Here is a 16,562-nt window from a genome sequence, read left to right as displayed (position 1 = left end):
TCCTGGCTAACATGGTGAAACCCCGTCTCTACTAAAAATACAAAAAAACTAGCCGGGCGTGGTGGCGGGCGCCTGTAGTCCCAGCTACTCGGAGGCTGAGGCAGGAGAATGGCCTGAACCTGGGAGGCGGAGCTTGCAGTGAGCCGAGATCGCGCCACTGCACTCCAGCCTGGGTGACACAGCGCGAGACTCCGTCTCAAAAAAAAAAAAAAAAAAAAAAAAAAAAAAAAAAAAAGAGTAGCATCTATCTCAATTAGTCTGAATGGCACTACTTTTGCATTGAAGAAATGTAGGAAGTTAATGTTTTAGAATTCTCCTCAGTCCTCAGGATTCAACAAATGGTAATACTTTAAATCTGAAGTAGAGGATATAGTTGCATCTTAATCCTCTTAGTTACAGCTGAAGAACCAGATGTTGTGAAATATATATTAAAAGCCAGGCTAAGAAGAAGAAGAAAAAAAAAAGCCAGGCTTATGCAATACTTAAAAAAAACAATCTGATCACTTGGAAAGAGAACCGACAAAATACAACTGAAATCACTATGTGAAGATCTATTTAGATTCCATTAAAAGGTGCTAACATCTGAATTTTGTACTACTCACCTTCCTCTGTAAACAGTCTTTATTGCCTCTACAGCCAATCCAGTAGCAACAATGTCATCAGCGTTATGTCTCCGACCACTAACCATCAGTAAGCCATCCATTTTCCCAACCACGAACACCAAACTACCCTGAAAGGTAATGATGATTTGCCTTGATTTCCATGATTTAAACAATGAAACAGACATCTTTTAACTTCCCGCCTTTAAATAAATCTCATTTAAAAAGTATTAAAAAGGCAACTGCCATATTTTGTGGATTCTAGAGAAACCGTTTCACACCCTGATATCTCTGAAATCAGCTGGGAAAAGAGTGGCATCTTAGAGCCAATGAGTTCTCACAGGATACCTAAGAAGGGAATTTACTCATATTTATTTTAGGGAGGAACTTTATAAGAAAACAACTAGGATTCCACCCAAGCATAGTTGATTTTCCGAGCCATGATTTATGTGTTAGTTTGCTTATGTTTCTATTCAGAGGATAGAGAGGAAGAAAAATGTATTCATTTACTATTGGAATCTGGAGGAGATTAAAACAGTTTAAATAGGAGAATGACCGCTTCAGGTTGGTAAGGGTGATGCTGTTTCCATCTGGCAAGATTAGAACTAAGCTAATAAAGAAAGGTCTAAGGAACGCAGTAGGTGCCTTTCTTTTCCAATAAGAAAACAGAGCAGCAGGGAACTACTATCAAATCCCCAAAAGCATCACTGTATAATCTTCCCAGACTCATTTGCAACAAATTAACTTTTCTCATTCATTACAGAATTCCTAAATTTCTTAGTCCATTTACATATATTCACCTACCTAGTAGTTATCTCCATGTGAATGTCACTCACTGATTTACTGAGCACAATGTACCCTACACAGTGACTGGGCCGTGTAAGACATAACCCATCTCCTCAACAAGCTACTGGTTCAACCTGTATGTCAGGAAAAAAGCAGCCATTTCCAACAGAGGCTGAAAAGCTATGGTGTTGGTAAGAGAATGAGACAGTCGCTGCCATTCCTTCAATGTCCATTTCTCCATTTTGTTCACAGTAGGATAATTTTCACCTGGGCATGGTTGACCAAAATAAAGACTACATTCCAGTCTCCCTTGCAGCTAGGTGTGGCTGTAGGACTAGTTCAGACCAATAAGAGAAAGTGTTGCACAGCAGCTTCAGGGAATCTTCCTTTAAAGAAGAGGACTGCACCTTTCCCTGTTTCTTGGAATGCAGATGAGAGGCTTGGAGCTCCATCTTGGACCTCAATCATGGAGCTGTAAGCTAAAAGGAGGTGGGTCTCTGAGAATTTCCTGGTGCTAAGTGAAAAAGTCAAGAGTGATTCTCCTAGATCTATGTCCTCACCCACCCTGCCCCTCCATAAATGGCAACGAAGAAATAAAATAAAATTAGATCTCTTATATGACTGAAGATGTTAAGTGGAAAAGAAGAGAGGGTAGGAGGTAATTAGAGATGAATGGAGGGATATGGGCTTAGTTAGGAATAATGACTATTACTTACAAAATAAAATCCTACTTCCCATGATGTCATGCAAAGCCCCTCCATGACCTAGATCTCTGCCATCCTCAGGCTCATCAAGTTTGTTTTTGTTGTTTGAAATGAAGTCTTGCTCTGTTGCCCAGGTTGGAGCACAGTGGTGTGATCTCCACGTCCCAGGGTTCAAGCGATTTTCTTACCTCAGCCTCCCAAGTAGCTGGAATTACAGTCACACGCCACCACACCCAGCTTATTTTTGTATTTTTAGTAGAGACAGGGTTTTGCCATGTTGGCCAGCCTGGTCTCAAACTGCTGACCTCAGGTGATCCGCCCACCTCGGCCTCCCAAACTGCTGGGATTACAGGCGTGAGCCACCACGCCCAGCCCAAACTGTTTTCACTCAGAGGATTTACTATTACACATCACATAGTGCCAGTCGTTTACATGAAGATGCTCTGTACACTATGTATTATAGTTTGTCTTTGCTACTGAAGATAACTTTTTTCAGCACGCTCTAACTTGTTGCTACATGTTAATCAAATCAGAGAGAGAGAGTGAGAATAAGTGAAAAGAGTTCTGAAAATAAAAAAATGTCTCATTATGTCTTCTGACCTCAGTGGGGAAAAAAAGAAAATAAAAAATGTCTTAGTTTGAAGGAGTCAAATGAATCTGGGTAGTGGAAATGATAAACACTAACTCATTTTACGACATCCTTACAAGAACTGCTCTAAATATAAGTGAAGTGATTCTGTAACACTCTTGGACTAATCAGAACTTGTTCTGTTCTGTGAATTAAAGTCCAAATATTTGGATCAAATGTAACAAAATCAACATGAGAGCATCACTTACCGGCCCTACAAAGCCCAGCAATCCTGATCGGATGAATGGCACATCCCCAACAGGAGAGCCTGCAGAATTCACTGGAATTACCTAACAGACAAAATGAAGTGAAAAACTTTGCATTTTCTTAGAAAGTATATGTGATTTTTAAAAAGTGTTATTAAAATACATGCTCAGTGAAAAAGTAATATAATAGTGAATCCAGTAATTCCATCCCTTTTAAAGAGATAACAAATAATTACAATTTATTATCTCTCTGGACTTTTAAGAAGATATAAACATGTATACATAAATATATAAATATATGTATATATAAATAAATGTACTGAGTTTTTTTTTCAAACAGATAATATACTTCTTGCAACTTGTTTTTCTACAAAGTATATCTCAGATACCCTTCCAAGTTAGTAAGAGTTGACTTAGCCCACTTTGTAAAATAGCTCTGTAATATGCCATTTCATGGGGGACAGGACAGCATAGTCATTGGTGTCAATTCAATTTCTGGCTCTGCCACTTACTAGTAACATAGACTTTGCGCAAGTGCCTGGATTTTTCTGAACCTCTGTTTTGCAGCCATTTAATGGAGTACTCTGTGCCTCTCACAGGCTTGGAGTAAAGATTAAGGAATGCAAACAGATTTGCAGAAACAAGTATGGTATCTGACCCAGAGTCAGTATTCAGGAAATGGTAGCTATTAGAATGTAACCAGTCTTTTATTACAGCTGGATAGGCCATTCTAATGTTTCACTATTATAAAGGTGCTTTAATGAATAGTGCTGTATTCATTTATGCATCTGTACAAAAGACATCAGTCTTTTCAATTTTAATTTGCTGGCCTCTAAAACCGTTGTATCCATTTACACTCATTAATACCATATTAGAATGTCTGGTTTTTCCCATGTCCTGCCTAATACTGTGTGCGATCCATTTTTCCAAACTTTGCCAATCAAGTACCAAAAAATATATTCCATTGTTAATTCATTAAAAAAAAAATCTTTTTTTTTTTAAATGAGATTAGTCTCACTTTGTCGCCCAGGCTGGAGTGCAATGGTGCAATCATAACTCATCGCAGCCTCAAGCTCAAACAATCCTCCCACCTCAGCCTCCCAAGTAGCTGGGACTACAGGTGTGCGTTACCACGCCTGGCTAATTTTTAATGTGTTTGTAGACATGGGTCTCGCTATGTTGTCCAGACTGGTATTGAACTCCTAGCCTCAAGCAATCCTCCTGCCTTGGCTTCCCAAAGTGTTGGGATTACAGGAGTGAGCCACCATACTCAGACTTAAAAAAAAGTATTTAAATTCAAGACAGTAGACATTAATCCCATTATTGCTTTAATTGCATTTCATAAGTAGTATGTCTGAATTTCTTCTCCTTTGTTTTCTGGGCATTTGTATTTCTTTTGTGAGTAGCCTATTCATGTCTCTTACCTATTTTTTCTACCTGATAGCTGCCCCCTACCCTTTCTTTTCTTTTTTTTTTTTTAAGAGATGAGTTCTCACTATGTTGCCCAGGCTGGAATGCAGTGGCTAGTCACAGGCGCGATAATGCTGCAGTACAGCCTTGACCTCCTGGGCCCATGTGATCTCATCTCACACTCCAGAATAGTTGGGACTACAGGTGTGAACCACAGCACCCAGATAATTTTTTTTTTAAGACAGAGTTTTTTGCTCTGTTACCCAGGCTGTAGTGCAGAGGCACAGTCTCGACTCACTGCAAACTCTGCCTCCTGGGTTCCAGCGAGTCTCCTGCCTCAGCCTCCTGAGTAGCTGGGATTACAGGCGTCCACCATCAACACCCAGCTAAGTTTTGTATTTTTAGTAGATGAGGTTTCACCATGTTGGCCAGGCTGATCTTGAACTCTTTTTTTTTTTGAGATGGAGTCTTGCTCTGTCGCCCAGACTGGAGTGCGGTGGCACAGTCTTGGCTCACTGCAAGTTCCGCCTCCTGGGTTCAAGCCATTCTCCTCCCTCAGCCTCCCGAGTAGCCAGAACTACAGGCACCCACCACCACACCCAGCTAATTTTTTGAATTTTTAGTAGAGATGGGGTTTCACCATGTTAGCCAGGATGGTCTCGATCTCCTGACCTTGTGACCCGCCTGCCCCAGCCTCCCAAAGTGCTGGGATTATAGGCATGAGCCACCACACCCAGCCGGTCTTGAACTCTTCACCTCAGGTGATCCACCCACCTCAGACTCTCGAAGTGCTAGGATCACAGGTATGAGCAACTGCTCCCAGCCTCATCTGGATAATTTTTAAGATTTATTTTTTATAGAAAATAATAATTATAACATCATGAAATGCTTATCAGTACCAGGCACAGTTTACTTGCTTTACAGTTAATCCTCAAATTAATCCTATAGAAACAGCATTAGTATTTCCATTTTACAGATGAAGAAGTGAGTTTCACTTGCCTCAAATAGCTAGCACATGGGAGTGATGGAAAATCAACTCTCTGTTATCATACATGTCACAAAAGTTTTTCTCCCTGCTAGCATTATTTATAAAATATTTTTATTTTCTAACTAGTCGATACTAGATCTTGGCCCAGTGTGGTGGTTCACACCTGTAATCCCAGCACTTTGGGAGGCAGAGGAGGGTGGATCACCTGAAGTCAGGAGTTCAAGACCAACCTGGCCAAGATGGTGAAACCCCATCTCTACTTAAGATACAAAAAAACTAGCCAGGGGTGTGGCAGGCACCTGTAATCCCAGCTACTCAGGAGGCTGAGGCAGAAGAATTGCTTGAACCCGGGAGGCAGAGGTGGCAGTGAGCCGAGATCGCGCCATTGCACTCCGCCTGGGTGACAGAGTGAGGCTGCACCTAAAAAAAAAACCCCCAAAACCACAAAACAAATTCAAAACCAAGATCTTTTCTCCAGTGAAATGTTAACTACATTGGTAAACTCTCTCAGGATTTAAAGGCAAGAAACCAGGAAGAAAAATACTGGGAACTTTAATTTGGAAAACCCAGATACTAGCTTTGTCCTTTCTGGTAGGATTTTTATTCTACTTCACTATCATGAAATTTACACTGCAGACTTCAAATTTTCTTCATCTCTAGAGGCCTAGCAGTTTGGTATTAAGTCTTGAGAATTCTGGCTAGGGAACTGCCTCATAGGAAAGGCAATGAAATAAAATATTATCAGTATCTTCAAACACTGCTTGAGGCTCTTGTTTTTAGTAAGGAAAAGTCAATGAAGAAAAATTACAGACGCAATGGCTCATGCCTGTAATCCTTGCACTTTGGGAGGTCAAGATGAGAGGATCATCTGAGGCCAGGAGTTGAAGGCTGCAGTGAGCTATGATTGAGCCACTGTATTCCAGCCTGGGTGACAGAGATAAATAGGGTGAGATTTAAATTAGTTAAATGTATATACATGTTCAAGGGAGGTAAATCAATCACCTAGGAAAGTAAAGCAAGAGACTGGCAGTAAACACATGCTTGAAGAGCTTATGAATGCCCACGCCTGGCATGGTGAATTTCTCTGGTCCCTAAAATGTACCCTGAGACAGGTTAATTCCAATGATTAAATGTAGACAATTAACTGCCCCTGTTCTGACTTCCAGGTTCACTAGGCAGTTTCCATTACAACCTGGCTTCGCATGCAGAAGTGCCTGCTGGAAAACCATGTGCTAGTTTAGCTAGAATGTGCTGGCCCCACAAGAACATGAGCTCCACAAGGAGCTTTGTTTTGTTTTCTGATGAACCCCAAGCATCTGGAACATTACCAGACACATAAAAGGTGCTCAAAAAATATTTGTCTGACTGAAAGACTGAATAATATGAGCAATCTGACTCCTGTGAAAGGACAGTCTTCATTTTTAATTAGTAACTAAGCAAAATTGGAGTTTACTCTTGAAATTAAATTTGAATTTACAAAGCTCAAACCATGGTAAATTCACCAGAGTGAATTTTTGTGAGGTCTCTTACCGCTTTTTTTTTTTTTTTATTTTGTTGTTTTTCTTTGTGTGTGTGTGTATGCATGCGTGTGTTTTTGAGACAGGGTCTTGCTCTGTACCCTAAGCTGGAATGCAGTGGCATGATCATAGCTCACTGCAGCCTTGAATTCCTGGGCTCAAGGGATCCTCCTGCATCAGCCTTTTGAGTAGCTGGGACCACAGCCATGCACCACCATGCCTGGCTAATTTTTTAAATTTTTTGGTAGAGATGGGATCTTGCTACATTGCCCAGGCTGGTCTCAAACTCCTGGCCTCAGCAATCCTTCCACTTCAACCTCCAAAGGTGTTGGGATTACAGGCATGAGCTACCATGCCCAGCTCATCTTACCCTTTTTAAAAATCTAACAGATACACAACAGCACTTCCTATATGCCAGATACTCTTTCTAAGCACTTTATAAAACATTAACTCAATTAGTGCTCACAACAATCCTATGACATAGATACAATTATTACTCACATTTTAAAGATGAGGAAATTGGGGCACAGAGAGGTTAACCAACTCACCCAAGGTCACCTAGTGACTGGCAGAGTCAGAATTTGAACTTAGACAAGTCTAGTTCTAGAGTACACACTCTCAACCACATGTTATGCTATGTCCCATCAACCAGGGGATCTGCCCTTGTAACATTCTGACCTCACCAAACATTTTCCCTGTGAAATGTTAATATCATGTACCTCAAATGTATTTTTTGTCACACCGGCAAGCCCAAAGTACATCATGCCTCCAGTTCTGGAGCTAACACAGATTTCTCCAATTTCATCTGTTTTGCAGAGCTGGGGAGGTCCATCTGGTTTCACAATGCACATCATCCCTAACGTACAGAAAATACAGGTTAAGGGACAAAGATTCTAGAAAACCTTTGTAAAATAACAACTCCATCCTGTGAACCCAAGAAAGTCTTGCCTTTACTGAGTAGCATTAAGTAAAAATACCAAACAGGAATGCTAAACATAAACCTGAAACTACATAAGTATATTTGAAATGTAAAGCTTGTATAGACAGCGACATATTAAAGATGAATGCAAAGCCCAAATAAACAGGTTAGATGAATGAGGTGTTACCCTTAGGCAGGTCAAACTCAAAACACTCATGGAAGCAGTATGCTCTAATTTTCTGTCAGTCCCAATGGCTTGGCAATCACAGTGAAAACCAGATAACTTTAATATCTCTAGTATTTGGCCTTCCAGGTAAAGAAGTGGACCTGAAGCATTCACAATTGGTAAGTCATACAATACTGCAGGAAGGTCGGCATAATTATGATGACTTAACTATTAGAGAGGCTCTGAGAAATTAAATGAGTTAAGTACTGAATTAAGGAGTCCTGGTTTGAGATTCTGTATTTTATCAGGCTCTATTATCTCTGATGACAAATCTTTATGAAAAACCAAATGGTGCTCCTCACAACTCACCACCAGGCATTACATGCCCCACATCCTGGACTGTCAGTGCTGAATTTTTATCTTCAGTATTGACCCGTATTACCCCATAGCTCAATCCATTCATTGAGAGAATGGCTCTTCCTGGCAAAGGGGCTCCTGGAACTCCAGGCCTGAAAAGAAAAACCCATCAAGTTTGGTGAATGAAATAACATCAAGAGAAAAATACAAATACATAGGAAGATAAATTTCCTCTGGCTACAATACCAAAAAAATTCTCCATTTTCTCTCCCAAAAATATGCCAAATTAGAGCTGGGTATGGTGTCTCACACCTGTGATCCCAGCAACCGCTGAGGCAGGAGGATTGCTTGAGGCCAGGAGTTCAAGACCAGCTTGGGCAACATAGTGGGACCCCATTTCTACAAAAAATACAAAAATTAGCTGGGTATGATGGCACACACCTGTAGTCCCAGCTACTTGGGAGGCTAAGGTGGGAGAATCATCTGAGTCTGGGAGGTTGAGGCTACAATGAACTATGATCATGTCACTGTGCTCCAGCCTGGATAACAGAGGAAGACCCCATCTCTAAAAAATTAAATTTAAAAAAAGTGTAGTGTAGTAAACACATAAACCAGCAACATGGTCATTTATTATCATCATCATCAAGTATTGCGTACTAGGCCAGGCTCGGTGGCTCATGCTTGCAACCGCAGCACTTTGGAAGGCCAAGGAAGGAGGACTGCTCAAAGCCAGTAATTTGAGACCAGCCTGGGCAACATAACAAGAACCTATCTCTACAAAAAAATTTAAAAATTAGCCAGGCTTGGGGGTACACGCCTGTAGTCCTAGCTACTCAGGAAGTTGAGGCAGGAGGACTGTTTGAGCCCAGGAGGTCGAGGCTGCAGTGAGCCATCATTATGCCACTGCACTCCAGCCTGGGTGACAAAGAGGGACCCTATCTAAAAAAAAAAAGTATATCTATATACACACACACACGTTCACTGATACTTACATATATAATAGTCTTGAGTATACTACAGATACACTATCCATACTTAAGCTACAAACAGGAACAGTCTATTTCTAATCTAAGGTGCTATGGATTCCGAAGAGCAAAATGGCACAGAAAAAGAGCTAATTCACAAATACAAAATTATATTAAATTTTTCAGTTTACTACATACACTTTGAGCAAGAGTGGGAAAAATGAGATGCTTGAAACTACTCAGAAAATTAGTTAACACCCCTTTGTCATCTCCTGGTAAATACTGTACATTTCATCCAAGTTGTAACATACATCAAGAGCATCTGACATCCTGAACAGTACCTGCGGATTGCTACAGTCATGGCTTCAGCAGACGTGGCGCACGGACAGATGGCCTCAGGCTTCAGTCCATGGCTTTGGAACAGACTCAGGAAGGCATCACAGGATGACACGGACCCTAAGGAGTTGGAACAGATCAACCCGAAGCTGAAATTGTGATTTTCATTACTGCAGGAAAATAGTAAAGAATAGAAAGCTGCCCGGGCGCGGTGGCTCAAGCCTGTAATCCCAGCACTTTGGGAGGCCGAGGCGGGTGGATCACGAGGTCAGGAGATCGAGACCATCCTGGCTAACATGGTGAAACCCCGTCTCTACTAAAAATACAAAAAACTAGCCGGGTGTGGTGGCGGGCGCCTGTAGTCCCAGCTACTTGGAGGCTGAGGCAGGAGAATGGCGTAAACCTGGGAGGCGGAGCTTGCAGTGAGCCAAGATCGCGCCACTGCACTCCAGCCTGGGCGACACAGCTAGACTCCGTCTCAAAAAAAAAAACAAAAAACAACAAAAAACCACAATAATAGAAAGCTGACATACTTATTTCTCATGAGAACCCATATTGTATATTGTTAATTCCACACAAATATTTTACTGTCCCTGTGAGATGGTTTGATATATTTCAAGGACAAATTAATGCTCATCCAGTCCATAAAAGGTTACTGACACTATTTAAAGTTACACCTTGGAATAAGGGTGCTCCTATGAGACTGACAAATCAGTATCAGAGATAACACTGCAGGCAACATGCAGCCAGTTTATAATTTAGCAACTCTTCCTGAGGAACTGTCATAGGCAGTGCAATTTAATATTGGCTTAGCTCCACCTTCTATATGATATTAAGGTCAAGCCTATGTCTGTGTTTTAGACTATGATGATCAATGTGACTATGGACAAAAGTCCATTATGACAAATAGCGTAGTGCTCTACCTGATTCTACTGTGTGAAGGATCAGGATTTGCGGGCTTGTAGAGGAAAGCAGGTAACACAGGAATACCCAGTTACATGACAGAAAGAGGTTATACATGAATGAGCCAAAAAGAATGGTTTAAAAGCTTATAGATCTATCAAAAGATGAATGAGTAAATACAATGTGGTATAACTATATAATGGACGATTTCTTGGTAGTAACAAGGAATGCAGAAGTACTGACAGATACTACAACATGGATGAACGTTGAAAAACATGCTAAAAGAAGCCCATCACAAAGACCACATACTGTATGACTGCATTTACAAGAAATGTTCAGAAGAGGCAAATCTAGGGAGACAGGCAATCGATTAGCAGTCATCTAGGGCTGGGGGCAGGGGGAAAAATGGGGAGTGATTGATAATGGGTATGTGGTTTCTTTTTGGGTGATGAAAATGTTCTAAACTTAGATTGTAATGATGGTCGCACAACTCGTGAATATACCAAAACCACTGAATTACACACCTTAAATGAGTGAGTTTTTCAGTATGTGAATTACATCTTAGTACAGGGCAAAAACCCCTAATCTATCAAAACACAGGATATTCCCAGACCCACAGTGCAGAAATACTCACAGGGGTTAGCTCCATCAGTCACAATTAACATTCGGAGGGAACTCAAGCTCACGTCTCTTTGGTCCCGATGTGCCATCATAGCCCAGTGCAAGTCCCGACATTTTACTAAAGCTACCTTGGCTATAAATTCAAAAGGGATGAAGTTAACATACACAATAAATTTCGTACGTATGTAATATACCATAATAAAGACATTTTTACGTATTTGGGGAATCAGGATATTTGCTTGGAGAAAATAAAAAAGGTTTCAAAGAGATCGTGCCAACAGCTCAGAGGCAGAAATTATCACATTTAGACAACTGACTGGACCTACAATTTCTGTTCACTGAGACCCTCTAGGCAGGTCACAGTATCCCAGCCAAGGAAATTGTGAATACCAAGACACTCAAATCTAATTCAAGGCTCGCATTTGGAAAAAATTCATCTCAATGCTTAAGACAGGACAACAGTGAGATGAACAGGTAAGGTACCTAATTCTGTAGTAACTGAACTCTACAGTTAAGGGAAAGGGGCATAGAAATGTTTCTAACAAGGGCAATTTGAAATTCTCTGAAATCCCTGAAATCTTAATTCAAACAGTCACATAATTAAAGCTCAGATGCTGCGGGTGACTACCTTTGTGAGCATGTACTCTTTGGACCCAAGAGAGAGGACAGGTTTTCATAACAGAGTAGGGTACGCTAATTGTGTGCATCTTATTCATTACATTCTGAAAAACAAAGAAATAAGAAAAGTAATCAATACAAAATACATACTTAGTATTTTAAAATTGAGTTGATATTTTGTTAGCAATTTTAATTATACAAGTAATACTCAAATACATGCTCTTTGAAAACAATCTTAAATATTAAATATAAGATTGCAGTTCCTTTAACACCTACCCTCCAACCTGGTTCCCTCCTCTCCTCGTCAGAGATAATCAGTTACAAATTTGACAGATACCCTTCCAATCTTTTTTCAATGCATTTTCATAGACATTTGTTCCCATAGAAACATATAAGTATTTTTAAACATAAAAGGCATCATATTATATATATATCTGTAACTTGCTTTTTTCATTTAAATTGTTTTAGAGCTAAATCTACGCATATCAGTACAAGAGATCTACATAATTCTTTTTGAACTGCAGCACAGTATTCCATTGTTTGGCTACATCACAATTATTTAGGCATTTCCCTATTAATGACAATTTTTTGCTACTACAAAAAATGTTTCAAGAAGCACATTCCTACTCCCTTCCCTGGGCTTATGCAAGTATTTCCATATATGGATATGTAGCACTGCTGTCACATGGGATATGCTTTTTAAAAAAAAAGAGAGAGAGAGAGAGAGAGAGAGACAGACAGACAGACAGACAGACAAGGCTTTCACTATGTTGCCCAGTTTGGCCTCCAATTCCTGAACTCAAGTGATTCTCTTGCCTCAGCCTCAAGGGTAGCTGGGACTGGTGTATGTATGTATGTATGTATGTATGTATGTATGTATGTATGTATGTATTTATCTGAGACAGAGTCTTGCTCTGTTGCCCAGGCTGGAGTATAGTGGTGCGATCTCGGCTCACTGCAACCTCCACCTCCTGGGTTCAAACAATTCTCCTGCACAGCCTCCCGAGTAGCAGGGATTACAGTTGTGCACCACCACATCCAGTTAATTTTTGTATTGTTAGTATAGTCAGGATTTCACCATGTTGGCCAGGCTGGTCTTGAACTGCTGACCTCAGGTAATTCGCCTGCCTAAGACTCCCAAAGTGCTGCCGATTACAGGCCTGAGTCACAGTGCCCAGCTGTAGTATATGCTTTTAAAATGTTAACAGACTCTGCCAAACTGCCCTCCAACCCACTTAATGCTTTTATCATGTTCGTACTTGCCACATGCCACAAAGGGGTAGGTGGGCATCACAAAGCAAGAAATCAAAATGTCCCTGTTTCTTACGGGAGGTCCTGCCTACACCTGTTAATTTTTTTTTTTTTGCTAGATAAAGCTGAAGGTGTTGAGGGGTCATGCAATTTAGGGTCTCTCCTGCCACTCCAATCAAGCATACCTGACACCCTGTCCCCAAAGAGACCCAGCCTGGTAGAATAACCAAGCCTTTGTATTTAGATTAGCCATTTTGTTCACTCTCTAATTTGCCCAAAGAAACCAAGATATCACTGCAAGACACTATTTTCTCTCTCCAAGTTTCTAGCTCTGGTGAGAAACTTTTGGTTTCAGGAAAAGACTGGTGTTTATAACTAATTCTTCACACATGTCCCTATCTTGCACTTGGTATCACAGAGAAGAGATTCTTCTTAACTCCTCAAAAGGATTTTTAACTTCTGATAAAGAAGAAAATGGGAAAGCTTTCAGAAAAGAGCTAGAAAGTAAACATAACGAAGATTCCGAGGGTTCTGGGTGAAAAGGGATCCACCTCCTCTTCCCTCATGATTCATTTCCCATGCTTTTCCAGCTCCTGCAGTATCAAGTAAGTGGGACTAGATGCTCTCTGAGGTCCTTTACAATTCAGGTAACCCTGTATTTTTTTTCTCCACCTATATGGCATGTTATATAAGGTAGTTTTGCCACTTGAAGTGTCCCCTCTCTCTACCTCTATATCCCCTTACAAAATTTCTGTATGTCCAAAGCTTACCTATTTTTCAAAGTCCAACTCAGCTGTCACTTCTTCCATAAAAACTGCCTTGAAGCCCAGACCTGGAAGGAAGTCACCTTTTTTGTCTAACACCCATAGTATGCTACCTGTTCCTCTCTGATGGGAAGAAACCCCATCTACCTTGTTACTTTTCTTCAGTTGCAGCATGCAGCTTATGCATGGCAGTCATTCAAAACATTCTGTCCAATGGAAAGGTTATATAGTCTCTGGAAAATATTACTGACCTTTAAGGGACTTAAATTTCAAACAAGCACTGAGAGATGCTCCAGTTACACAGCATGCTGGCCTTATCTCAAGCACAATTTATACTAAGGGCCTTAAATCCGAGTAGCTTACCGCAAACATGCCGTGCCACAGCCCAGCATCCTTCTTAAAGTCTAAGACATTTACTATTGTTTCCCCTAAAATAGAAAAAATAGGAAGACAAAGAAATCATGTTTAGTGTTAAGTAGCAAAATCATGTCACTTGCCTCTCATAAACAACTGATTTGATGTTTGTTTGTTTGTTTTTTCTTTTATTTTATTTTATTTTATTTATTTATTTTTTTTTTTTTTGAGACGGAGTCTCGCGCTGTGTCACCCAGGCTGGAGTGCAGTGGCGCGATCTCGGCTCACTGCAAGCTCCGCCTCCCAGGTTCAGGCCATTCTCCTGCCTCAGCCTCCGAGTAGCTGGGACTACAGGCGCCCGCCACCACGCCCGGCTAGTTTTTTGTATTTTTAGTAGAGACGGGGTTTCACCATGTTAGCCAGGATGGTCTCGATCTCCTGACCTCGTGATCCGCCCGCCTCGGCCTCCCAAAGTGCTGGGATTACAGGCTTGAGCCACCGCGCCCGGCCTGTTTTTTCTTTTAGATGGAGTCTTGCCTCTGTCACCCAGGCTGGAGTGCAGTGACGCGATCTCAGCTCACTGCAACCTCTGTCTCCCAGGTTCGAGCAATTCTCCTGCCTTAGCCTCCCAGATAGTTGGGATTACAGGCATACACCAGCATGCATGGCTAATTTTGTATTTTTAGTAGAGAGGGAGTTTCACCATGTTAGTCAGGCTGGTCTTGAACTCCTGACCTCAAGTGATCCTCCTGCTTCGGCCTCCCAATGTGCTGGGATTACAGGCATGAGCCACAGCGCCCAGACTGATTTGATGTTTTTAGAGAAATGACTAAGTTCTCAGGGGCTTTTTGAGGGTCTCCTGAAAAAGGGTAGAGGACTGCTCATAGGGTAATGTGGTTACAACAGAGACAAGGAGTTAGAAATGTCTTGCGACTTAGGCATTTCTTCCAAGAGGTATTTTTTCCTAATTATGTAGAGAATACATGCTTATTTTAGAAACTTTGGAAGTTTGACAAATATAATTTAAATTTCCTAAAAGATACTTCCTAAAAAAAAAAAGTTGGTATATATACGTATATATCTCTAAACATTCTATCTATACACACACATATACTTCTAGGCATATTTACATATAGATAGATATGTTAGATATCTATATGTATCTATATGTAATGCAAAACTTGGTACCTAACTTGTTCCTACTTAATGATATATTGAAACAATTTCTCCATATCTTTAATATTCAAAAATAAAAATTTTAATGCCCCAGCCATTATATGAATGTATTATTACCTTTTTCTTTTTTTCTTTTTTTTTTTTTTTGAGACAATCTTGCTCTGTCACCCAGGCTAGAGTACAGAGGCATGATTTCGGCACACTGCAACCTCTGCCTCCAGGGTGCAAGTGACTCTCCTGCCTCAGCCTTCCAAGTAGCTGGGACTACAGGCACAAGCCACCACACCTGGCTCATTTTGTTATTTTTAGTAGAGATGGAGTTTCACCATGTTGGCCAGGCTGGTCTTGAACTCTTGACCTCAGGTGATCTATCCGCCTCGGCCTCCTGAAGTGTTGGGATTACAGGCGTGAGCCACAATGCTTGGCCTGGATATATTATAACCTAATCAATATTTATTTAAGGGCTTTTTGATTGCTTCCATTATATACATATATTTAATTTCATGATAGAACAACATTGTTGTCTGGTTAAAAAATACATCATGACCATTTACTGTTTCATTTTACAAAGGGAAAACACTAAAAAAATTAATATTGCAAAGAACATTCTGAGGCAAATAGTGGTTTTTGCAATATGTATTAACCTATCTAAAGTTCAAAAATATCGAATACATTTTTGTGTTTTAATTTATGCTTTTTGGTAGCTGAATTTCTTTGACTCCAAATGTATGGCTGGTAGCCCACTACACAGGCAGGGGAAGATGGAGATACCTGACATTCCACAGCTAATAAAAACATGATTTTAATTAGGGTTTTCTATTGCTATACTCTAGAAATTATGCTTTACATTTTGGTTTGCCAGAATTTTGGTTCCTTTAAACTATAGCATATTTTTGAGAAAGAAGAAAACAAAAGCAAGCCAAGAATGTGTCTTGGGACACTTCACTCTGAATTTGGTCATTAAATGAGGTCCAGTCACTGAGCATTGTGCTCACAGCCACATATCTCTGAAGGTAACAATGAAGGCAGTCATGGGATGAGGTCTGACCTTCAGAATAATTGCAGGCTTGCGACAGAGCTTGGCAGTGAGACAACATTGCAAGCCGGGACACTGTAACTCCCATTACACTCCCTTCTTTGCTTGTTTTATACTAGAAAACAAAAACAGAAACATAAGAAACACAATAAAATGGGTTATTTCAAATGACAAAACTAGAATCCAAAAACGAAAGCCAGAAAAACCATCATAATGGGCTGAATTTAACACGTTTAATATGAATATTTAAGGCAATGT

The 16,562-nt window shown here is 40.5% G+C and overlaps 1 protein-coding gene across 1 annotated transcript in view; it reads right to left on the bottom strand.

The window, feature by feature from the left end:
• DIP2B (disco interacting protein 2 homolog B) overlaps positions 1-16,562 on the bottom strand; it is a 259,279-nt gene that overhangs the window by 43,463 nt on the left and 199,254 nt on the right. The window contains exons 13-21 of the mRNA XM_025402060.1: positions 16,317-16,419; positions 14,102-14,166; positions 11,734-11,827; positions 11,119-11,238; positions 9,587-9,701; positions 8,293-8,432; positions 7,558-7,694; positions 2,927-3,007; positions 603-730 (exon numbers count right to left, since the gene is read on the bottom strand). Of these exons, the coding sequence (XP_025257845.1) occupies positions 603-730; positions 2,927-3,007; positions 7,558-7,694; positions 8,293-8,432; positions 9,587-9,701; positions 11,119-11,238; positions 11,734-11,827; positions 14,102-14,166; positions 16,317-16,419 (983 nt within the window). The remainder of the gene's footprint in view (positions 1-602; positions 731-2,926; positions 3,008-7,557; positions 7,695-8,292; positions 8,433-9,586; positions 9,702-11,118; positions 11,239-11,733; positions 11,828-14,101; positions 14,167-16,316; positions 16,420-16,562) is intronic.

This window comes from Theropithecus gelada, chromosome 11 (assembly GCF_003255815.1).
Source record: "Theropithecus gelada isolate Dixy chromosome 11, Tgel_1.0, whole genome shotgun sequence".
NCBI lineage: Eukaryota > Metazoa > Chordata > Mammalia > Primates > Cercopithecidae > Theropithecus > Theropithecus gelada.
Note: the sequence above shows the minus strand (reverse complement) of the source record. Positions and strands in the feature narration are given on the sequence as shown.